General features: G+C 29.9%; 1 protein-coding gene across 50 annotated transcripts in view; it reads left to right on the top strand.

Annotated features, from left to right (window-relative positions):
• The window catches only part of LOC127699763 (sodium/potassium/calcium exchanger 1-like), a 29,223-nt gene extending 6,892 nt beyond the window's left edge, over window positions 1-22,331 (top strand). Inside the window, exons 10-51 of one of the 50 annotated variants that reach the window (XM_052203070.1) lie at window positions 28-55; window positions 299-339; window positions 639-666; window positions 914-954; window positions 1,233-1,260; window positions 1,493-1,533; window positions 1,832-1,859; window positions 2,108-2,148; window positions 2,428-2,455; window positions 2,702-2,742; window positions 3,041-3,068; window positions 3,317-3,357; window positions 4,232-4,259; window positions 4,504-4,544; window positions 4,843-4,870; window positions 5,119-5,159; window positions 5,438-5,465; window positions 5,710-5,750; window positions 6,048-6,075; window positions 6,325-6,365; window positions 7,834-7,861; window positions 8,106-8,146; window positions 9,643-9,670; window positions 9,901-9,941; window positions 10,220-10,247; window positions 10,492-10,532; window positions 10,831-10,858; window positions 11,107-11,147; window positions 11,426-11,453; window positions 11,696-11,736; window positions 12,035-12,062; window positions 12,312-12,352; window positions 12,631-12,658; window positions 12,902-12,942; window positions 13,242-13,269; window positions 13,520-13,560; window positions 14,116-14,143; window positions 16,940-16,999; window positions 17,414-17,683; window positions 18,420-18,555; window positions 19,461-19,570; window positions 22,107-22,331. In XM_052203070.1, the coding sequence (XP_052059030.1) occupies window positions 28-55; window positions 299-339; window positions 639-666; window positions 914-954; window positions 1,233-1,260; window positions 1,493-1,533; window positions 1,832-1,859; window positions 2,108-2,148; window positions 2,428-2,455; window positions 2,702-2,742; window positions 3,041-3,068; window positions 3,317-3,357; window positions 4,232-4,259; window positions 4,504-4,544; window positions 4,843-4,870; window positions 5,119-5,159; window positions 5,438-5,465; window positions 5,710-5,750; window positions 6,048-6,075; window positions 6,325-6,365; window positions 7,834-7,861; window positions 8,106-8,146; window positions 9,643-9,670; window positions 9,901-9,941; window positions 10,220-10,247; window positions 10,492-10,532; window positions 10,831-10,858; window positions 11,107-11,147; window positions 11,426-11,453; window positions 11,696-11,736; window positions 12,035-12,062; window positions 12,312-12,352; window positions 12,631-12,658; window positions 12,902-12,942; window positions 13,242-13,269; window positions 13,520-13,560; window positions 14,116-14,143; window positions 16,940-16,999; window positions 17,414-17,683; window positions 18,420-18,555; window positions 19,461-19,570; window positions 22,107-22,114 (1,854 nt within the window). In that variant the 3' untranslated portion in view covers window positions 22,115-22,331. Of the gene's footprint in view, window positions 1-27; window positions 56-298; window positions 340-638; window positions 667-913; window positions 955-1,232; window positions 1,261-1,492; window positions 1,534-1,831; window positions 1,860-2,107; window positions 2,149-2,427; window positions 2,456-2,701; window positions 2,743-3,040; window positions 3,069-3,316; window positions 3,358-4,231; window positions 4,260-4,503; window positions 4,545-4,842; window positions 4,871-5,118; window positions 5,160-5,437; window positions 5,466-5,709; window positions 5,751-6,047; window positions 6,076-6,324; window positions 6,366-6,643; window positions 6,672-6,917; window positions 6,959-7,833; window positions 7,862-8,105; window positions 8,147-8,444; window positions 8,473-9,033; window positions 9,062-9,642; window positions 9,671-9,900; window positions 9,942-10,219; window positions 10,248-10,491; window positions 10,533-10,830; window positions 10,859-11,106; window positions 11,148-11,425; window positions 11,454-11,695; window positions 11,737-12,034; window positions 12,063-12,311; window positions 12,353-12,630; window positions 12,659-12,901; window positions 12,943-13,241; window positions 13,270-13,519; window positions 13,561-14,115; window positions 14,144-16,939; window positions 17,000-17,413; window positions 17,684-18,419; window positions 18,556-19,460; window positions 19,571-22,106 lie in introns of all 50 variants that reach the window. The other 49 variants (XM_052203069.1, XM_052203075.1, XM_052203074.1 and 46 more) reach the window with 49 other exon arrangements.
• The last annotated feature ends 1,437 nt before the right edge of the window (window positions 22,332-23,768 follow it).

Genomic DNA, 23,768 nt, shown 5'->3' with positions numbered 1-23,768 from the left:
TAATATTTTGTATCTTTTATTTTGCAGAAAGCTGAAGAAAATGGTGATGAAGCTGGTATGTGTTCATTTGATTTGTTGTTTAGATATATAATGATGACGACAGAATGTTTATGCTTCGGCTGCCAGTAGTTTTTTTTAATACCAATATTTGGTGATCGATTTTCATAAAATGCTTACTTTTGTTTGATTAAAAACTGCTTTTATTTATCTTTCTGGTTGAATTGAATTGATAGGACTTGTTTACTCTTTCAACATTTACATGAAACTGTTTAGAGTTTTTATTCTTTTTCATTTTCAGATATTCAAGGACAGCCTCAGAAGGAACATACAGGAGAACAGGTTTGATATAAATCATGAGATCAGCAAGAATATAAAATATTGAAAATTGCATTCAATACATTGAAATTACTTAACTGAATGAATAATATTTTTCAGTATCGTCAAAGTCAAAAATCAAATCTGACAACAAAATTGAAATTGAACCTCTAAACAGTGTTAAGGGCATTTTACACTTAATAATGTCTATCTAGTATACCAAATGTTTTTAGTCACGTTATATTTATCCTCATAAGATATTTTATGAAAAACGAAGTGATTTTGTAATTAGTTTATAATATTGTTTATCTTTAATTTTACAGAAAGCTGAAGAAAAGAATGAAGAAGGTGGTATGTATTCATTTGTTTCGTTGTTAATAATATACCATGAAGGATAATAATAGAATATTTATAAGATTGTTTAGCTTTTTTTTGTCCTTGTGTTTTTGATATTTGGTGAGTTATTTTTAGAAACTTGCTACTTGTCATGATAAAACATACACGTAGTAACATTTTTCAGGTTGTATTGAATTAAAGGATTTTTACCAAAGATCAGTATTCACAAACAACTTTTAAATGTTTTTATAATCTTTTGTAGCAAAGGAAATACCATCAAAGAGGCGAAAGAGAGGAGCAAAGGTTTGATATACATCATTGGTTCAGCAAGAATAGAGAATATTGTAATATAGTATTTAATTCATTTATTACAATTAACACAATGAATAATATTTTCCATGATCATCATAACTTAAAGCAGATCTGACTATAGAAATAACTTGAAGTGGCAATCAGTTTCAAAACATGTGACAGTGAATTGTGTCTGACACTTATACCAGAATTATCCTCATAAGATAGTTTCTGCAAGATGATTTGATTTTATAATTAGGTCATAATATTTTGTATCTTTTGTTTTGCAGAAAGCTGAAGAAAATGGTGATGAAGCTGGTAATTTGTTGTTAAAATATATAATGATGACGACAGAATGTTTATGCTTCGGCTGCCAGTAATTGTTTTTTAATACAAATATTTGGTGATCGATTTTCATAAAATGCTTACTTTTGTTTGATTAAAAACTGCTTTTATTTATCTTTCTGGTTGTATTTAATTGATAGGACTTGTTTACTTTTTTAACATGTACATGAAACTGTTCAATGTGTTTATTCTTTTTCATTTTCAGATATTCAGGGACAGCCTCAAAAGGAACATGCAGGACAACAGGTTTGATATAAATCATGAGATCAGAAAGAATATAAAATATTGAAACATTGCATTCAATACATTGATACCACTTAACTGAATGAATATTATTTTCCAGGATCGTCAAAGTCAAAAATCAAATCTAACAAAAAATTGAAATTGAACTGGCAAACAATGTAAAGGACATTTGACATTCAATAGTGTACTTTTGGTATACCAAATGTTTTAGTCACTTTATATTTATCCTCATCAGATATTTCATGAAAAACGAAGTGATTTTATAATTAGTTCATAATATTATTTATCTTTTATTTTACAGAAAGCTGAAGAAAAGAATGTAGAAGGTGGTATGTATTCATTTGTGATGTTATTTATAACATACGATGAAGGATAATAAGAGAATATTTATATGATACTGTAGCTAATATTTTCTTTGTGTTTTTGATATTTGGTGAGTGATTTTTAGAAACTTGCTACTTTGGCATAATAAAACATACACGTAGTTACATTTTTCTGGTTGTATTGAATTAAAGAATTTTTATCAAGTATCAGCTTCACAAGCAACTGTTATATATATTTTTTTATTCTTTTGTAGAAAAGGAAAGACCTTCAAGGGGGCAAACGAGAGGAGCAAAGGTTTGATATACATCATTGGTTCAGCAAGATTAAAGAATATTGTAATATAGTACTCAATACATTTATTACAATTACCACAATGAATAATATTTTTCATGATCATCATAAATTAAAGCAGATCTGACCATAGAAATAACTTTAAGTGGCAATCAGTTTCAAAACATGTGACAGTGAATTGTGTTTGATTATTTTACCAGAATTATCCTCATAAGATAGTTTCTGCAAGATGATTTGATTTTATAATTAGGTCATAATATTTTGTATCTTTTATTTTTGCAGAAAGCTGAAGAAATTGGTGATGAAGCTGGTATGTGTTCATTTGATTTGTTGTTAAAATATATAATGATGACGACAGAATGTTTATGCTTCGGCTGCCAGTAATTTTGTTTTAATACCAATAGTTGGTGATCGATTTTCATAAAATGCTTACGTTTATGTTTGATTAAAAACTGCTTTTATTTATCTTTTTGGTTGAATTGAATTGATAGGACATGTTTATTCTTTCAACATTTACATGAAACTGTTCAGTGTTTTTATTCTTTTTCATTTTCAGATATTCAAGGACAGCCTCAGAAGGAACATACAGAAGAACAGGTTTGATATAAATCATGAAATCAGCAAGAATTTAAAATATTGAAAATTGCATTCAATACATTGATACCACTTAACTGAATGAATAATATTTTTCAGTATCGTCAAAGTCAAAAATCAAATCTGACAACAAAATTGAAATTGAACCTCCAAACAGTGTTAAGGGCATTTTACACTTGATAATGTCTATCTAGTATACCAAATGTTTTAGTCACGTTATATTTATCCTCATAAGATATTTTATGAAAAACGAAGTGATTTTGTAATTAGTTCATGATATTGTCTATCTTTAATTTTACAGAAAGCTGAAGAAAAGAATGAAGAAGGTGGTATGTATTCATTTGTTTCGTTGTTAATAATATACCATGAAGGATAATAATAGAATATTTATAAGATTGTTTAGCTTTTTTTTGTCCTTGTGTTTTTGATATTTGGTGAGTGATTTTTAGAAACTTGCTACTTTGTCATGATAAAACATACACGTAGTAACATTTTTCAGGTTGTATTGAATTAAAGGATTTTTACCAAAGATCAGTATTCACAAGCAACTTTTAAATGTTTGTATAATCTTTTGTAGCAAAGGAAATACCATCAAAGAGGCGAAAGAAAGGAGCAAAGGTTTGATATACATCATTGGTTCAGCAAGAATAGAGAATATTGTAATATAGTATTCAATACATTTATTACAATTAAGGTGGCTGGGGCATCTTAATTAAAATTGATAGAATTGTTTGATAATTTGTCAAAATGAAGTTTTTATCATGCTTTTTTTCAAAAATATAATAAAAAATATGGGTCACCGAAATTTTTTTCACACTAAAGGTTGTGCAAAATTGTCAGATTTCGTATAGATTATGCATGGAAAATCAAATTTTGTGTGATAAAAAGAAAACTACTTGATAAAACTTTAAGATAAAATGTGAGAAGATAGCTCTTATAAGATGCTTTCAGATAAGAAAAAGAAAAATTGGGGTCACCGAACTTGTTTTCTTGCTACATATCAAAATAGGTAAATTCACAACACTTTCTATTATAAAAAATACTTTATCTGAGTTATCTCCCTTTATTTGGCAAAGTTGAAAAAAAATCTAATCAAACACAAATAAGGTGTTTTTGAGAAATTACAGCCGAAATTATGATAAAACACACAATTTTCTATATTTACATCAAAAGTCTATTACATAAATTACATACTACTCTCAAAATTTGCACATTTCATAAAATATCTACACCAACGTTATCTGCTACTTCGAAATCCAAGATGGAGGAAGACACCCGAGCCACCTTAACACAATGAATAATATTTTCCATGATCATCATAACTTAAAGCAGATCTGACTATAGAAATAACTTGAAGTGGCAATCAGTTTCAAAACATGTGACAGTGCATTGTGTCTGACACTTATACCAGAATTATCCTCATAAGATAGTTTCTGCAAGATGATTTGATTTTATAATTAGGTCATAATATTTTGTATCTTTTATTTTGCAGAAAGCTGAAGAAAATGGTGATGAAGCTGGTATGTGTTCATTTGATTTGTTGTTAAAATATATAATGATGACGACAGAATGTTTATGCTTCGGCTGCCAGTAATTGTTTTTTAATACAAATATTTGGTGATCGATTTTCATAAAATGCTTACTTTTGTTTGATTAAAAACTGCTTTTATTTATCTTTCTGGTTGAATTGAATTGATAGGACTTGTTTACTTTTTCAACATTTACATGAAACTGTTCAGTGTTTTTATTCTTTTTCATTTTCAGATATTCAAGGACAGCCTCAAAAGGAACATACAGGAGAACAGGTTTGATATAAATCATGAGATCAGAAAGAATATAAAATATTGAAACATTGCATTCAATACATTGATACCACTTAACTGAATGAATATTATTTTCCAGGATCGTCAAAGTCAAAAATCAAATCTGACAAAAAATTGAAATTGAACTGGCAAACAATGTAAAGGGCATTTGACATTCAATAGTGTACTTTTGGTATACCAAATGTTTTAGTCACTTTATATTTATCCTCATCAGATATTTCATGAAAAACGAAGTGATTTTATAATTAGTTCATAATATTATTTATCTTTTATTTTACAGAAAGCTGAAGAAAAGAATGTAGAAGGTGGTATGTATTCATTTGTGATGTTATTTATAACATACGATGAAGGATAATAAGAGAATATTTATATGATACTGTAGCTAATATTTTCTTTGTGTTTTTGATATTTGGTGAGTGATTTTTAGAAACTTGCTACTTTGGCATAATAAAACATACACGTAGTTACATTTTTCTGGTTGTATTGAATTAAAGAATTTTTATCAAGTATCAGCTTCACAAGCAACAGTTATATATATTTTTTTATTCTTTTGTAGAAAAGGAAAGACCTTCAAGGGGGCAAACGAGAGGAGCAAAGGTTTGATATACATCATTGGTTCAGCAAGATTAGAGAATATTGTAATATAGTATTCAATATATTTATTACAATTACCACAATGAATAATATTTGTCATGATCATCATAACTTAAAGCAGATCTGACCATAGAAATAACTTTAAGTGGCAATCAGTGTCAAAACATGTGACAGTGAATTGTGTTTGATTATTTTACCAGAATTATCCTCATAAGATAGTTTCTGCAAGATGATTTGATTTTATAATTAGGTCATAATATTTTGTATCTTTTATTTTGCAGATAGCTGAAGAAATTCGTGATGAAGCTGGTATGTGTTCATTTGATTTGTTGTTAAAATATATAATGATGACGACAGAATGTTTGTGCTTCGGCTGCCAGTATTTTTTTTTTAATACAAATATTTGGTGATCGATTTTCATAAAATGCTTACTTTTGTTTGATTAAAAACTGCTTTTATTTATCCTTCTGGTTGAATGGAATTGATAAGACTTGTTTACTCTTTCAACATGAACATGAAACTGTTCAGTGTTTTTATTCTTTTTCATTTTCAGATATTCAAGGACAGCCTCAGAAGGAACATACAGGAGAAGAGGTTTGATATAAATCATGAGATCAGCAAGAATATAAAATATTGAAAATTGCATTCAATACATTGATACCACTTAACTGAATGAATAATATTTTTCAGTATCGTCAAAGTCAAAAATCAAATCTGACAACAAAATTGAAATTGAACCTCTTAACAGTGTTAAGGGCATTTTACACTTAATAATGTCTATCTAGTATACCAAATGTTTAGTCACGTTATATTTATCCTTATAAGATATTTTATGAAAAACGAAGTGATTTTGTAATTAGTTCATAATATTGTCTATCTTTAATTTTACAGAAAGCTGAAGAAAAGAATGAAGAAGGTGGTATGTATTCATTTGTTTCGTTGTTAATAATATACGATGAAGGATAATAATAGAATATTTATAAGATTGTTTAGCTTTTTTTTGTCCTTGTGTTTTTGATATTTGGTGAGTGATTTTTAGAAACTTGCTACTTTGGCATAATAAAACATACATGTAGTTACATTTTTCTGGTTGTATTGAATTAAAGAATGTTTACCAAGTATCAGCTTCACAAGCAACTGTTATATATATTTTTTTATTCTTTTGTAGAAACGGAAAGACCTTCAAGGGGACAAAAGAGAGGAGCAAAGGTTTGATATACATCATTGGTTCAGCAAGATTAGAGAATATTGTAATATAGTATTCAATACATTTATTACAATTAACACAATGAATAATATTTTCCATGATCATCATAACTTAAAGCAGATATGACCATAGAAACAACTTTAAGTGGCAATCAGTGTCAACACACGTGACAGTGAATTGTGTTTGATTATTTTACCAGAATTATCCTCATAAGATAGCTTCTGTAAGATAATTTGATTTAATAATTAGGTCATAATATTTTGTATCTTTTATTTTGCAGAAAGCTGAAGAAAATGGTGATGAAGCTGGTATGTGTTCATTTGATTTGTTGTTAAAATATATAATGATGACGACAGAATGTTTATGCTTCGGCTGCCAGTAATTTTTTTTAATACAAATATTTGGTGATCGATTTTTATAAATGCTTACTTTTGTTTGATTGATTAAAAACTGCTTTTATTTATCTTTCTGGTTGTATTGAATTTATAGGACTTGATTACTCTTTCAACATGAACATGAAACTGTTCAATGTGTTTATTCTTTTTCATTTTCAGATATTCAAGGACAGCCTCAGAAGGAACATACAGGAGAACAGGTTTGATATAAATCATGAGATCAGCAAGAATATAAAATATTGAAACATTGCATTCAATACATTGATACCACTTAACTGAATGAATATTATTTTCCAGGATCGTCAAAGTCAAAAATCAAATCTGACAAAAAATTGAAATTGAACTGGCAAACAATGTAAAGGGCATTTGACATTCAATAGTGTACTTTTGGTATACCAAATGTTTTAGTCACTTTATATTTATCCTCATAAGATATTTCATGAAAAACGAAGTGATTTTATAATTAGTTCATAATATTATTTATCTTTTATTTTACAGAAAACTGAAGAAAAGAATGTAGAAGGTGGTATGTTTTCAATTGTGTTGTTGTTTATAACATACAATGAAGGATAATAAGAGAATAATTATATGATACTGTAGATAATATTTTCTTTGTGTTTTTGATATTTGGTGAGTGATTTTTAGAAACTTGCTACTTTGGCATACACATTTTTCTGGTTGTATTAAATTAAAGAATTTTTACCAAGTATCAGCTTCGCAACCAACTGTTATATATATATTTTTTTTCTTTTGTAGAAAAGGAAAGACCTTCAAGGCGGCAAATGAGAGGAGCAAAGGTTTGATATACATCATTGGTTCAGCAAGATTAGAGAGTATTGTAATATAGTATTCAATAAATTTATTACAATTAACACAATGAATAATATTTTCCATGATCATCATAACTTAAAGCAGATCTGACCATAGAAATAACTTGAAGTGGCAATCAGTGTCAAAACATGTGACAGTGAATTGTGTTTGATTATTTTACCAGAATTATCCTCATGAGATAGTTTCTGCAAGATGATTTGATTTTATAATTAGGTCATAATATTTTGTATCTTTTATTTTGCAGAAAGCTGAAGAAAATGGTGATGAAGCTGGTATGTGTTCATTTGATTTGTTGTTAAAATATATAATGATGACGACAGAATGTTTATGCTTCGGCTGCCAGTAATTTCTTTTTAATACAAATATTTGGTGATCGATTTTCATAAAATGCTTACTTTTGTTTGATTAAAAACTGCTTTTATTTATCTTTCTAGTTGTATTGAATTGATAGGACTTGTTTACTCTTTCAACATGAACATGAAACTGTTCAATGTGTTTATTCTTTTTCATTTTCAGATATTCAAGGACAGCCTCAGAAGGAACATACAGGAGAACAGGTTTGATATAAATCATGAGATCAGCAAGAATATAAAATATTGAAACATTGCATTCAATACATTGATACCACTTAACTGAATGAATATTATTTTCCAGGATCGTCAAAGTCAAAAATCAAATCTGACAAAAAATTGAAATTGAACTGGCAAACAATGTAAAGGGCATTTGACATTCAATAGTTTACTTTTGGTATACCAAATGTTTTAGTCACTTTATATTTATCCTCATAAGATATTTCATGAAAAACGAATTGATTTTATAATTAGTTCATAATATTATTTATCTTTTATTTTACAGAAAGCTGAAGAAAAGAATGTAGAAGGTGGTATGTATTCATTTGTGATGTTATTTATAACATACGATAAAGGATAATAAGAGAATATTTATATGATACTGTAGCTAATATTTTCTTTGTGTTTTTGATATTTGGTGAGTGATTTTTAGAAACTTGCTACTTTGGCATAATAAAACATACACGTAGTTTCATTTTTCTGGTTGTATTGAATTAAAGAATGTTTACCAAGTATCAGCTTCACAAGCAACTGTTATATATATTTTTTTATTCTTTTGTAGAAAAGGAAAGACCTTCAAGGGGGCAAAAGAGAGGAGCAGAGGTTTGATATACATCATTGGTTCAGCAAGATTAGAGAATATTGTAATATAGTATTCAATACATTTATTACAATTAACACAATGAATAATATTTTCCATGATCATCATAACTTAAAGCAGATATGACCATAGAAACAACTTTAAGTGGCAATCAGTGTCAACACACGTGAATTGTGTTTGATTATTTTACCAGAATTATCCTCATAAGATAGCTTCTGTAAGATAATTTGATTTTATAATTAGGTCATAATATTTTGTATCTTTTATTTTGCAGAAAGCTGAAGAAAATGGTGATGAAGCTGGTATGTGTTCATTTGATTTGTTGTTAAAATATATAATGATGACGACAGAATGTTTATGCTTCGGCTGCCAGTAATTTTTTTTAATACAAATATTTGGTGATCGATTTTTATAAATGCTTACTTTTGTTTGATTGAAAACTGCTTTTATTTATCTTTCTGGTTGTATTGAATTTATAGGACTTGATTACTCTTTCAACATGAACATGAAACTGTTCAATGTGTTTATTCTTTTTCATTTTCAGATATTCAAGGAGAGCCTCAGAAGGAACATACAGGAGAACAGGTTTGATATAAATCATGAGATAAGCAAGAATATAAAATATTGAAACATTGCATTCAATACATTGATACCACTTAACTGAATGAATATTATTTTCCAGGATCGTCAAAGTCAAAAATCAAATCTGACAAAAAATTGAAATTGAACTGGCAAACAATGTAAAGGGCATTTGACATTCAATAGTGTACTTTTGGTATACCAAATGTTTTAGTCACTTTATATTTATCCTCATAAGATATTTCATGAAAAACGAAGTGATTTTATAATTAGTTCATAATATTATTTATCTTTTATTTTACAGAAAGCTGAAGAAAAGAATGTAGAAGGTGGTATGTTTTCAATTGTGTTGTTGTTTATAACATACGATGAAGGATAATAAGAGAATAATTATATGATACTGTAGATAATATTTTCTTTGTGTTTTTGATATTTGGTGAGTGATTTTTAGAAACTTGCTACTTTGGCATAAACATTTTTCTGGTTGTATTAAATTAAAGAATTTTTACCAAGTATCAGCTTCACAACCAACTGTTATATATATATTTTTTTTCTTTTGTAGAAAAGGAAAGACCTTCAAGGCGGCAAATGAGAGGAGCAAAGGTTTGATATACATCATTGGTTCAGCAAGATTAGAGAGTATTGTAATATAGTATTCAATATATTTATTACAATTAACACAATGAATAATATTTTCCATGATCATCATAACTTAAAGCAGATCTGACCATAGAAATAACTTTAAGTGGCAATCAGTGTCAAAACATGTGACAGTGAATTGTGTTTGATTATTTTACCAGAATTATCCTCATGAGATAGTTTCTGCAAGATGATTTGATTTTATAATTAGGTCATAATATTTTGTATCTTTTATTTTGCAGAAAGCTGAAGAAAATGGTGATGAAGCTGGTATGTGTTCATTTGATTTGTTGTTAAAATATATAATGATGACGACAGAATGTTTATGCTTCGGCTGCCAGTAATTTCTTTTTAATACAAATATTTGGTGATCGATTTTCATAAAATGCTTACTTTTGTTTGATTAAAAACTGCTTTTATTTATCTTTCTAGTTGTATTGAATTGATAGGACTTGTTTACTCTTTCAACATGAACATGCAACTGTTCAATGTGTTTATTCTTTTTCATTTTCAGATATTCAAGGACAGCCTCAGAAGGAACATACAGGAGAACAGGTTTGATATAAATCATGAGATCAGCAAGAATATAAAATATTGAAACATTGCATTCAATACATTGATACCACTTAACTGAATGAATATTATTTTCCAGGATCGTCAAAGTCAAAAATCAAATCTGACAAAAAATTGAAATTGAACTGGCAAACAATGTAAAGGGCATTTGACATTCAATAGTTTACTTTTGGTATACCAAATGTTTTAGTCACTTTATATTTATCCTCATAAGATATTTCATGAAAAACGAATTGATTTTATAATTAGTTCATAATATTATTTATCTTATATTTTACAGAAAGCTGAAGAAAAGAATGTAGAAGGTGGTATGTATTCATTTGTGATGTTATTTATAACATACGATGAAGGATAATAAGAGAATATTTATATAATACTGTAGCTAATATTTTCTTTGTGTTTTTGATATTTGGTGAGTGATTTTTAGAAACTTGCTACTTTGGCATAATAAAACATACACGTAGTTTCATTTTTCTGGTTGTATTGAATTAAAGAATGTTTACCAAGTATCAGCTTCACAAGCAACTGTTATATATATTTTTTTATTCTTTTGTAGAAAAGGAAAGACCTTCAAGGGGGCAAAAGAGAGGAGCAAAGGTTTGATATACATCATTGGTTCAGCAAGATAAGAGAATATTGTAATATAGTATTCAATACATTTATTACAATTAACACAATGAATAATATTTTCCATGATCATCATAACTTAAAGCAGATATGACCATAGAAACAACTTTAAGTGGCAATCAGTGTCAACACACGTGACAGTGAATTGTGTTTGATTATTTTACCAGAATTATCCTCATAAGATAGCTTCTGTAAGATAATTTGATTTTATAATTAGGTCATAATATTTTGTATCTTTTATTTTGCAGAAAGCTGAAGAAAATGGTGATGAAGCTGGTATGTGTTCATTTGATTTGTTGTTAAAATATATAATGATGACGACAGAATGTTTATGCTTCGGCTGCCAGTAATTTTTTTTAATACAAATATTTGGTGATCGATTTTTATAAAAGCTTACTTTTGTTTGATTGAAAACTGCTTTTATTTATCTTTCTGGTTGTATTGAATTTATAGGACTTGATTACTCTTTCAACATGAACATAAAACTGTTCAATGTGTTTATTCTTTTTCATTTTCAGATATTCAAGGACAGCCTCAGAAGGAACATACAGGAGAACAGGTTTGATATAAATCATGAGATCAGCAAGAATATAAAATATTGAAACATTGCATTCAATACATTGATACTACTTAACTCAATGAATATTATTTTCCAGGATCGTCAAAGTCAAAAATCAAATCTGACAAAAAATTGAAATTGAACTGGCAAACAATGTAAAGGGCATTTGACATTCAATAGTTTACTTTTGGTATACCAAATGTTTTAGTCACTTTATATTTATCCTCATAAGATATTTCATGAAAAACGAAGTGATTTTATAATTAGTTCATAATATTATTTATCTTTTATTTTACAGAAAGCTGAAGAAAAGAATGTAGAAGGTGGTATGTATTCATTTGTGATGTTATTTATAACATACGATGAAGGATAATAAGAGAATATTTATATGATACTGTAGCTAATATTTTCTTTGTGTTTTTGATATTTGGTGAGTGATTTTTAGAAACTTGCTACTTTGGCATAATAAAACATACACGTAGTTTCATTTTTCTGGTTGTATTGAATTAAAGAATATTTACCAAGTATCAGCTTCACAAGCAACTGTTATATATATTTTTTTTATTCTTTTGTAGAAAAGGAAAGACCTTCAAGGGGGCAAAAGAGAGGAGCAAAGGTTTGATATACATCATTGGTTCAGCAAGATAAGAGAATATTGTAATATAGTATTCAATAAATTTATTACAATTAACACAATGAATAATATTTTCCATGATCAAAATAACTTAAAGCAGATCTGACCATAGAAATAACTTTAAGTGGCAATCAGTGTCAAAACATGTGACAGTGAATTGTGTTTGATTATTTTACCAGAATTATCCTCATGAGATAGTTTAAGCAAGATGATTTGATTTTATAATTAGGTCATAATATTTTGTATCTTTTATTTTGCAGAAAGCTGAAGAAAATGGTGATGAAGCTGGTATGTGTTCATTTGAATTGTTGTTAAAATATATAATGTTGACGACAGAATGTTTATGCTTCGGCTGCCAGTAATTTTTTTTAATACCAATATTTCGTGATAGATTTTTATAAAATGCTTACTTTTGTTTGATTAAAAACTACTATTATTTATGTTCCTTGTTGTATTGAATTGATAGGACTTGTTTACTCTTTCAACATTTACATGAAACTGTTCAATGTTTTTATTCTTTTTCATTTTCAGATATTCAGGGACAGCCTCAGGAGGAACATACAGGAGAACAGGTTCGATATAAATCATGAGATCATCAAGAATATAAAATATTGAAACATTGCATTCAATACATTGATACCACTTAACTGAATGAATAATATTTTTCAGGATCGTCAAAGTCAAAAATTAAATCTGTCAACAAAATTGAAATTGAATCTCTAGACAGTGTAAAGGGCATTTTACACTTAATAACGTATATCTAGTATACCAAATGTTTTAGTCACGTTATCTTTATCCTCATAAGATATTTTATGAAAAACGAAGTGATTTTATAATTAGTTCATAATATTTTTTATCTATTATTTTACAGGAAGCTGAAGAAAAGGATGAAGAAGGTAGTATGTATTCATTTGTTTTGTTGTTAATAATATACCATGAAGGATAATAACAGAATATTTATATGATTCTGTAGCTTATTTTTTCTCTGTAGTTTTGATATTTGGTGAGTGATTTTTAGAAACTTGCTACTTTGGCATGATAAAAAATACACGTATGTATAATTTTCTGGTTGTTTCGAAGTTAAAGAATTTATACCAAGTATCAATATTCACAAGCAACTGTTATATGTGTTTTTTCATTCTTTTGTAGAAAAGAAAATATCATCAAAAAGGCAAAAGAGAGGGGCAAAGGTTAGATTTACATCATTGGTTCTGCAAGATTAGAGATTAATGTAATATAGTATTCAATACATTTATAACAATTAACACAATGAATAATATTTTCCATGATCATCATAACTAAATGCAGATCTGACCATAGAAATAACTTGAAGTGGCAATCAGTGTCAAAACAGATTACAGTGCAAAATAAGATATAAGAAGATGTGTTATGAGTGCCAATGAGACAACTCTCCATCCATGTCACAATTTGTAAAAGTAAACCATTATAGGTCAAAATACGGCCTTCAACACAGAGCATTGGCTCACACCGAACAGCAAGCTATAAAGCGCCCCAAAAATGACTAGTGTAAAACCATTCAAACAGGAAAACCAACGGTCTAATCTATATAAAAACGAGATACGAGGAACACTTATTAACCACATCAACAAACGACAACCACTAAACATCAGATTCCTGACTTAATGTCTGATTATTATACCAGAACTACCCTTATAAGATAGTTTAATGCTAGATGATTTGATTTCATAATTAGGTCATAATATTTAGTATCTTTTATTTTGCAGAAAGTTGAAGAAAAGGAAAATGAAGCTGGTATATATTCATTTGATTTGTTGTTTAAAAATGTTTTGTTTGTAATACTAACATTTGAGATTCGATTTTCATATATATCAAATATTGAATTCGGTAACCACTCTTGACCTAAGACAAATATTTACTTTGGTTACCGCTGGTAACCTTACACAGATATTACCCATGGTTACGTATAGTAACCTCACACAGATTTTGACTTTCATTGGTTAGCTGTGGTCATCCTAAACATACATCTAATTAGGTTATATCCTGTCACCTTTCACAGATATTTAGATTGTTAACCTTCGGTCATCATACACACATATATTGAATTTGGTTAACTCTGGTCACCTTATTGACCTTGGTTACTTCTGGACAAATAAACATGCAAATAATGACTTCTGTTACTCTGTTACTCTGTCACTCTTTCCCGTTACCATTGGTCACCTTAAAAATATATTGAATTTGGTTACCTCTGGTCACCTAATTGACTTTTGTTGCTTCTTGCCACATATTCGTGCAAATATTGATTTCTGTTAAACCTGACCACTCTTCACAGATGTATACATTTTTTACTTCTGGTCACCTTACAAAGCTATTGACTATGGTCACCTATGGTAACCTTACACAGATTATGACTATCAATCGTTAGTTCTGGATATCCTAAACATAAATATAAATAGGTTATATCCTGTCACCCTTCACAGATATTTAAAATTGTAACCTCGGTTACTGCTTGCCAACTATACGTGCAAATAATGGCTTCTGTTATCTCTGGTCACTCGTTTCCGTTTCAATTGGTCATCATACACAGATAGTGAATTTTGTAACTGCTCTTGACCTTAGACAGATATTTACTTTGGTTTCATCTGATTACCTTACGCAGACATTGAAATCTGTTCTATTTCAGCAGATATTTATTGTGGTTTCCTCTGGTCACATACTTAAGCCATGCAAATATTGACTGTTGTTACCTCGGTCACCTTACAAAGACATTGCCTTTGGTTTCGTACGGTTATCTGATACAGATATTGAATTTCACTAGTGTACTCTGGACATCAGACACAGAATTGTGGAAAGCAAACACATTATAATTTTCAAATATTGACTTCTGTCACCTCTGGTTCCGTTACCATTTTTCATCATAACAGATATTGAATTTTGTAACTGCTCTTGACCTACATGTAAGACAGATATTTACTTTGGTTACCTCTGGTAATCTTACACATGTATTGAGTTTGGTTACCTATTGTCACGATATTGACCTTGGTTACCTATGATAACCTAAAACAGATTTTTAACTTTCAATGGTTAGCACGGGTCCTCCTAGAAAGAAATTCCATTTGGTCAGATATTGGCCTGTTTTAGGTTACCTGAAACAGATATTGACTTTGGTTGTTTCTGGTCATATACAAATGTAGATATTGACTATGCTTTCCTCTGATCAACTTGCACAGATAAAGACGTTGTTATCTCTGGTCACCTTACACATATATTGACTGTGGTTACCTATGATAACCTTACACAGATTTTAACTTTAAATGGTAAGGACTGGTCATCCAAGAAAGAAATTCCATTTGGTCAGATATTGGCCTGTGTAAGGTCACCTAAAACAGATATTATTCCTGGTCATATACATATGCAGATATTGACTATGCTTACCTCTGGTAACCCTATAAATACAGATGTAGACTTAGGTTACTTCTGGTAACCTTACCCAGACATTGACTTTCGAACCTCTGGTCAACATACTCATGCAGATATTAACTGTGGTTACCTGTGATTCCCAAAACAAATATAGACATCGGTTACTTCCAACGATATTGGCCTATGTTAGGTCGCCTTAATCAGATATTTACCTTGTTTGTTTCTTGTCATAAACACATGCATATATTTACTACGCTTACCTCTGATAAACTTGCACAGATATTGACTTTATGTACCTCTGGTCACCATACAAAGACAGATATAGAATTGGGTTACCCCTGGTAACCTTACCCAGACATTGACTTTGGAAACTCTGGTCAGCATACTCATGCATATATTGACTGTGGTTTCCTGTGATCATCTAAACAAATATAAACATTGGTTACGGTACCTGTGTTCGCCTTAGAACCTATCACAGGCCAATATAGTAGCCTGTGATAGGTTATCTTAATGAATTATTGACTTTTGTTGTTCCTTGTCATATATACACATTCATACATTGACTACGCTTACCTCTGGTCACCTTAAAAATATGTTGGTCTGTGTTAGGTTACTTAACTTAATCAGATATTGACTTGGTTCTTTTTGGTCATATACACATGCAGATATTGACCATACTTACCTCTGGTCAACCTGTACAGATATTGACTGCATGTACCTCTGGGCACCATACAAATACAGATATGGATTTTGGTTACCTCTGGTTACCATACCCAGACATTGACGTATGGTTACCTCATACAAATATTGAATTCCACTAGTGTGCTCTAGTCATCATACACAGAAATTCTGTCAAGTCGAACAAATTGTAATTTGCATATTGTGAGAAGATAATATGTACATACCAATTAATGTAAGGCATTGAATATCATTCATAATTCATATACACGAGATAGTTAAATTTGGATGACAATAATAATATATTTCTTATCACACTAGATAAAGTTGATTAAAAAACGGAACTGCATTATATAGCTATGTTGATGACAATAACAATACATTCAGAGGAATAATGTTCAAAACAGTGATAGATTTTATGAACAAAGTAGTAAAACTCTTGTTTTTCTTGTGTTACGCTTATCATTCTGTACCATACTCTTATCTTCACAGGGTCAAGTGAACTTACTGAATGGAACGACATTTCATCGTTTGAGGAATTCAGGCTTGCTAGTACGTACATTCAATAAATTTTCAAATCATTTAACATTAGGCTACTATTATCACCAACATGCATAAATCTGTATTAAGTCCTCAAATATGAATATGACATTATACAGAACACCCTGATCAACTGCCATTGTTAAATTACAAAATATATTGTTCTCTTCCTTGACTGTATTGTACTATTAGTACATCTCACCTTTGATGATGAATGACTTTAAACTCTAAACTGATAACCAGTCTTAAGGGAAAAGTTCTTTATAGTATTCGCTTAATAAATTTGATATATTTTTCACATCTGACCAACTATTTAAGACTATTTCCTTAATTCATTTAATGAATAAGGCCGTCAAAACATAATTTCAATTATTTTATTACTCTTATCTTTACGAATACAGGATTTGTTCTAAATTTTTTTTTAAGACATAAGACCAGTCAGAAGTAGATTGCAGTCATTGAAAACCAATAAGACCAGTAAACGTTTGATTCATATGGTAAAAGGGGATGAGATAACTGCTAGGGTTCAAGGACCTGAAAAGATGTCATTGCATCAAGTTGGGGATTACTTGAGCATCGGCAAATCAAATAAAACCCACCAAACCAGAAAAGAGCTGGCTAGATTGATGAACTTGGTACCACAACCGACAAACACAGATTCAGCCATGACATCTGCTTGGTCAATGTTAACAAACGGTAGGACTTTATTAATTACATTTGCATCTAAATTCCGAATGTTTTGATGGCTAAATCACAGACAATAATGTATTTAATAGGTACAAATGAAAAATGTAAACCCGAGATTGGTGAGCTCGTGTTTCCATCAAGCCATTTATATAGGAAAGTAAAGTATGTTATTAAATATGTGAACCATGATCTGTCCAGTATCTTTTGTCAATAGAAATTGACATATTTTATTTAATGATATCCAACCAACTTATATTGATTATATTTTGGCACCACTTACTTCCACAGCGGTACAGTTTCCGGCTATATCTGTTGGTAACGTTGGTTTTTATCACACCATATGTGACAAACAAACTAAAAGAATCAAATGGACTAACTTTCAACACATGATACTATAATACTTATTGACACATCAAAAACACCTAACAAAATTGTGAATATTAAATTATTTAAAGGAAAGGAAACAGGTTATTTGACGTATGTTTATCCATAACACTGTATATCATTCCTGGCTTTAATGGGAGTCCAAATAACCTAAGCATCCCTGTTCGAGTTTCGGATCCCCGGTCTATTACTGTTTAATTACTTATCTGATATCTGATTTGGTCTACCTACCATTTTTTATTCTTTTAGACTTGTTTTAAGTAATAAGAGCATTGATAACAGATGTTTATTTACGCCTTATTACATATCTATGTGCTTAACAGCAAGACAGGATCACATCTGTGTCTGATTTCATTTTCAGGAGATGTTGAATATCAAATACAGTCCATCAACAATATTACAGAGATCCTTGTTGACAAGGAGAAAACAAAAAAAGCTGTATTAAAAAAAATGAAGGGAACAGCTGCACAAAAAAAGGATAGCATTGAAAAAACTAAGTAAGTGTTGTTCTCAGGGGAATTCGCGTCCTTAAATTGTGTGAATGATTCTTTAATGGCGGTTTACCAACTCATTATCTTGACATCTTTTATTATAGTCTTATGAAGACTTAATAGAAAATACATACATAGATTGAATAATTTTGAAAATATACAAGTGTATAATGCAATCAGAAACTTTACTCTTGAAGTACACAAAATATGTATACACTATAAACATTTGTGTTAATTTTGAATGAACTACTCTGTTTTATTTCTAGAAAAACTGTATCCAAGGTTTTGTATTCATTTATTTACTACATGATCAACTAATTATATTCATTTGTTTACATAAAAGCCAACACATAAACCATTCTTGGAAAATCTTATCAGATACAATCTAAATGCACACTAGTCTTTAAATTGAAACAACCGACCTCCGACCATAATACACATTATTGGAATAACAAAATAGAATAATTTGACCCAAAAGTATTGATGTCCAAATTACTTTATTACATTGACCCAACTATTTAACTTAGCACTATCTCATTGATTGTGGTTAAGTTTACCATTGATATTCTTATTTTATTTTCCAAACTATTAAAAAAAATCAGAATTGTATTTATGACATCATGTATGCATTTAGTACCCAAATATTTAAATCTTTTCCGAGATTTAGAAAGTTTAAATAATAGTAATTAAGATAAAAAAATCTTCTTTCCTAATTTTCAGCAAAATAATGTAGTTTAAAGACACTTCTTCTTTCGTATTACTACATACTCTTTAAGTCTTTTCTTCAATATGAGTTCATCATTCTTATTAAAACTAAATTAAAATGGTGTTTATTATATAAAATTCTATAAAGCTAAGGAGATGTCTTCTACTGATACAAATACGTTATTGCTGTCTTCATTATTTTGCAGAGAAATAATTGGCCACATTATAGAAGAACTAAACAAAACTAAAGTGAACCAAGCCATGCACGGGAAAGTTTTCGAAGGATTCTGGAAGACAATTGAGACAATGCTGCCAGGTAGTGATTAAATTAAGACATCACAATTCTTATCATATCTTTAAAAATATTAGTTCATTTGTGTCTAAAATGGAGCTACTTTTGTCCGCCAGATGCGCGTTTCGTCTATAAAAGTCTAATCAGTGACCCTCAAATAAAAAAAAAATGAAAAGGTCAAACTAAAAACTAAGTGGAAGAATATTAAGGACCCTAATTCCAAAACGTTTTGTTAAAAAAAAGCGAAGATGATCTAGTACTGGTGTCGAACTTCCTTTATTTTTCGAAAAATTCAAAGTTTTCTTTGAAGGATACATTAACTTCTGACATTTTTCTGAACAAAAAATAATATGATATAAATAATTCAAATAATTTATTGATCGAGTTCTACCTTCCAGTATGTACCCCCTCCGCTTATTGAATTAACTTGAGAGTCATTTTGTTTTAACAGAGTCTAAAAGTCTTTAAAAGTATGTTCTAGTATTCAAACTGTTCACTGAAATGGTTTTAGAATGGATCTGTAAATTTAGAACTGCCATCATCATTTAGCTTACGGCCTTTGTATAGTCATGGTCATCTTTAGAAATTTTGGATTTCCTGTTTGCAAATACTGGTTGATGTCTTCGTTTTCTTGTAAATTTACAAAGAATTGATGCCCTTAGTTAGGGCTAATAAAATTGTTTTCTTTTTTTTTGTTCTGTCTTCAATTTTTCATTAACAACAATACTTTATTTTAAGAGGGTTACACAGTTAGCTATATAACTAATTCTCCCTGAGGCCCTCATCATAAAAAATCAAACAAAATGCAAATATATACATTGCATACATTAGTATAAAAAGACAAGTATGATAATAATGTTCAATACATCTTGATAAAATGTTATGAAAAAATAAACTGATGACATAATCAGTTTTCAATATTCATTATGAACATACAAGTTTTTTTCATCAATTGTTCGTTTTACAGCCTGATCTGTCGTTTCTTTGTCTTGAATATCTTGTTGTCGATTTGTTTTCAATTGATATATATGGAGGTGGAACTACCATTTTTGCTACCATAACACAAACACATGTGATGCCATGGCTGCTTGCAAAACATAAACAACTTAAAGATTTAGTATACACAACATGCACGACTAATATTGTCCGGATTGCGATACAACTTCTACTTGACTGTTATATTCATCGTAAAAATACTGTTCACTATTAAACACATGCATTGCCTGCGTTCTACACTCCCCAGTAATGTCTATATTCCTTTGAGCAACAATCATCTGTGCTAAGTGTACATGCCTACACATTCATGAAAGATAATTGATCATGAATTGTGTAAGAAATAAATATATTTTTTGTCTTAATATTATACCAAATTGACATAATTATAACATAAGGTTAGCGTCTGTTTAGAAAACAAAACATACAAATTTGTAAATGAAATAATTTGGACCTAGTAACAAAAGTTTACAATTATAAAAAAAAAGATGTGGTATGATTGCCAATGAAACAACTCTTCACAAGAGACCAAACGACACAGAAATTAATAGCTATAGGTCACCGTACGGCCTTCACAATGAGCCCGTACCGCATAGTCAGCTATAAAAGGCACCAAAATCACAAATGTAAAAAAATTCAAACGAGAAAACTAACGGCCTAATTAATGTACAAAAAATGAACGAAAAACAAATATGTAACACAGGAACAAACGACAACCACTGAATTACAGGCTCCTGACTTGGGACAGGGACATACATACAGAATGTGGCGGGGTTAAATATGTTAGCGGGATCCCAACCCTCTCCCTAACCAGGGACAGTGGTGTAACAGTACAACATAAGAACGAATACTAGTATAGCTTTGGCACACAAGTACTTTTGAGTGTGTGAAAACAACAATGCATGTGCTTCATACCGCTATCCTGTAACTAAGAATATTCAATTAATTCTTTTAACTACTTCACACTGTAAATACATGGTAATCCTTCATTATATTGCAAGAAATCGTAAAAATGGTGCAAATAAAAAGAATTAAAACAGGTTTACGATAATTGATGAAGACAATGCTGAAGGAAATTGTTTTGGAATCTTTTAAAACTGTGTGATTTTTTGATGATTTATGACTGACCAATTGTAGATTCATAACACTTTTTCACAAATGGTAATCTCAATTCAAGAAATCATCGACGAAAGTATACTTACTGAAGTGGTATCAAAAAGATTTTTATAAATATAAAAAAAACATCTACCTGTATTTGTAGAAGCTTGACAGCTGCACATTACATTGACAATATTCACATTGTAAAATGTCCCAGAATCTGTCTGTGAGGGAACAGTGCACACTGTTGATGAAATCCATTGGACAGCTTTTTGTAGTCCTGCTTTGAGCATATACTCTGCTGTCTGATTAGTTTTTTCTTCTCTTTATCCTCTCATATTTTTGAGGCGACCATTCTTTGCAAGTTCATCAAGATAGCTTTAATGATAAATGGTATATTTGTTACAATACTTTGTCCTAGTCTTTAATATGTTGTCATCTAAAATAGAATTATTCCTTATAATTTCAGATGATTGATCTCGAGTAACTACTATGGTATGCTCAACTAACTACTATGGTATGCTTCATTGATAAAGGACACAATAATCCGGTGGTGCCTTTATATAGAACTATAAACTATATAAATATATGTAGATATTGAAAGTTATTTTGACACTTGCAAGTCAATGACCAGAATATTGTTTTAATATTGATTTGTTTTCTTTAATGACTATACAGCGTTTTAACCAGTTAGCATTCATAATTTTTGTTAACTAATGTAATGCCCTAGATTTAAAACCCTGGTTAGCATGGATACCATATACCATAGTACTAAGATGTTACATGGTCCATCTATTGAAACATCCTTGGTATAATTAGTCTTTATGGTGTAGTAAGATAGAACTATGATATCATATGGTCTATCTATTGAATCATGCTTGGTATAATTGGTTTATATGGTGTAGTAAGATAGTACTATGATGTTAGATCGTCTATCTAATGACACATCCTTTGTATCATTGGTTTTGATAGCGTAGTAAGATAGTACTATGATGTTAGACGATTTTTATAATGAAATATACCTGGTATAATTGGTTTTTATGGTTAAATAAGATAGTGCTATGATGTCAGATGGTCTACCTATTGAAACATATTTGGTATAATTGGTTTTTATGGCGAAGTAAGATAGTAATATGATGTAAGATTGTCTATCTATTGAAACAAGCTTGGTATAATTGGTTGTTCTGGTGTTAATATTTTAACCTTACGCGGACATTGACCTTGGAACAACTGACCACCTTACTCATGCAGATATAGACTGTGGTTTCCTGTGAGCACCTAATCAAATTTCGAAATTGGTTACCTGTGGTCACTTTATAACGATATTGGCATGTGATAGGTAACCTTAATCAGATGTTAACTTTAGTTGTTTCTTGTCATATACACATGCAAATATTGACTACATTTTCCTCTGGTTTACTTGCACAACTATTGACTTCATGTACCTCTGGTCACCATACAAATACATATTTTAGACTTGGGGTACATCTGGTAGCCTTACCCAGACTTTGACTTTGAAACCTCTTGTCAACATTCTCATACAGATATTGACTCTAAGTAACTGTGATCACCTAAACAAATATAGACATTGGTTACTTGTAGTCATTTTACAAAGATGTAAGACTGTGTTAGGTAACCTTTATCAGATATTGACTTTGATTCTTTCCGGTCGTATACACATGCAGAAATTGACTATGTTCATCTCTGGTCAACTTGCACAGATATTGACTTCATGAACAAATAAAGATATAAACTTTGGTTACCTCTGGTAACTTTACCTGGACATTGACTAGAACATCTGGTCAACATGATCATGTAGATATTGACTGTAGTTTAAACAAATATAGACATTGGTTACCTGTGGTCACTTTACAACGACACTGACCTGTTGATAAGTTACTAAATCAGATATTTACTGTGGTGGCTTCTTGTCATATACACATTCAAATATTGACTACGTTTTCCTCTTGTCAACCTGCACAAATATTGACTTTGGAAACTCTGGTCAACATACTCATGCAGATATCGACTGTGGATTCCTGTGATCGCCTTAAAAAATATAGATATTGGTTACCTGTGGTCACCTTTAAACGATATTGACATCTGATATGGTCCTTCATCAGATATTGAA

The sequence above is a fragment of the Mytilus californianus genome, unplaced genomic scaffold (assembly GCF_021869535.1).
Source record: "Mytilus californianus isolate M0D057914Y unplaced genomic scaffold, xbMytCali1.0.p SCAF_40, whole genome shotgun sequence".
Classification (NCBI taxonomy): domain Eukaryota; kingdom Metazoa; phylum Mollusca; class Bivalvia; order Mytilida; family Mytilidae; genus Mytilus; species Mytilus californianus.
This window is presented reverse-complemented; position numbering and strand designations above follow the sequence as displayed.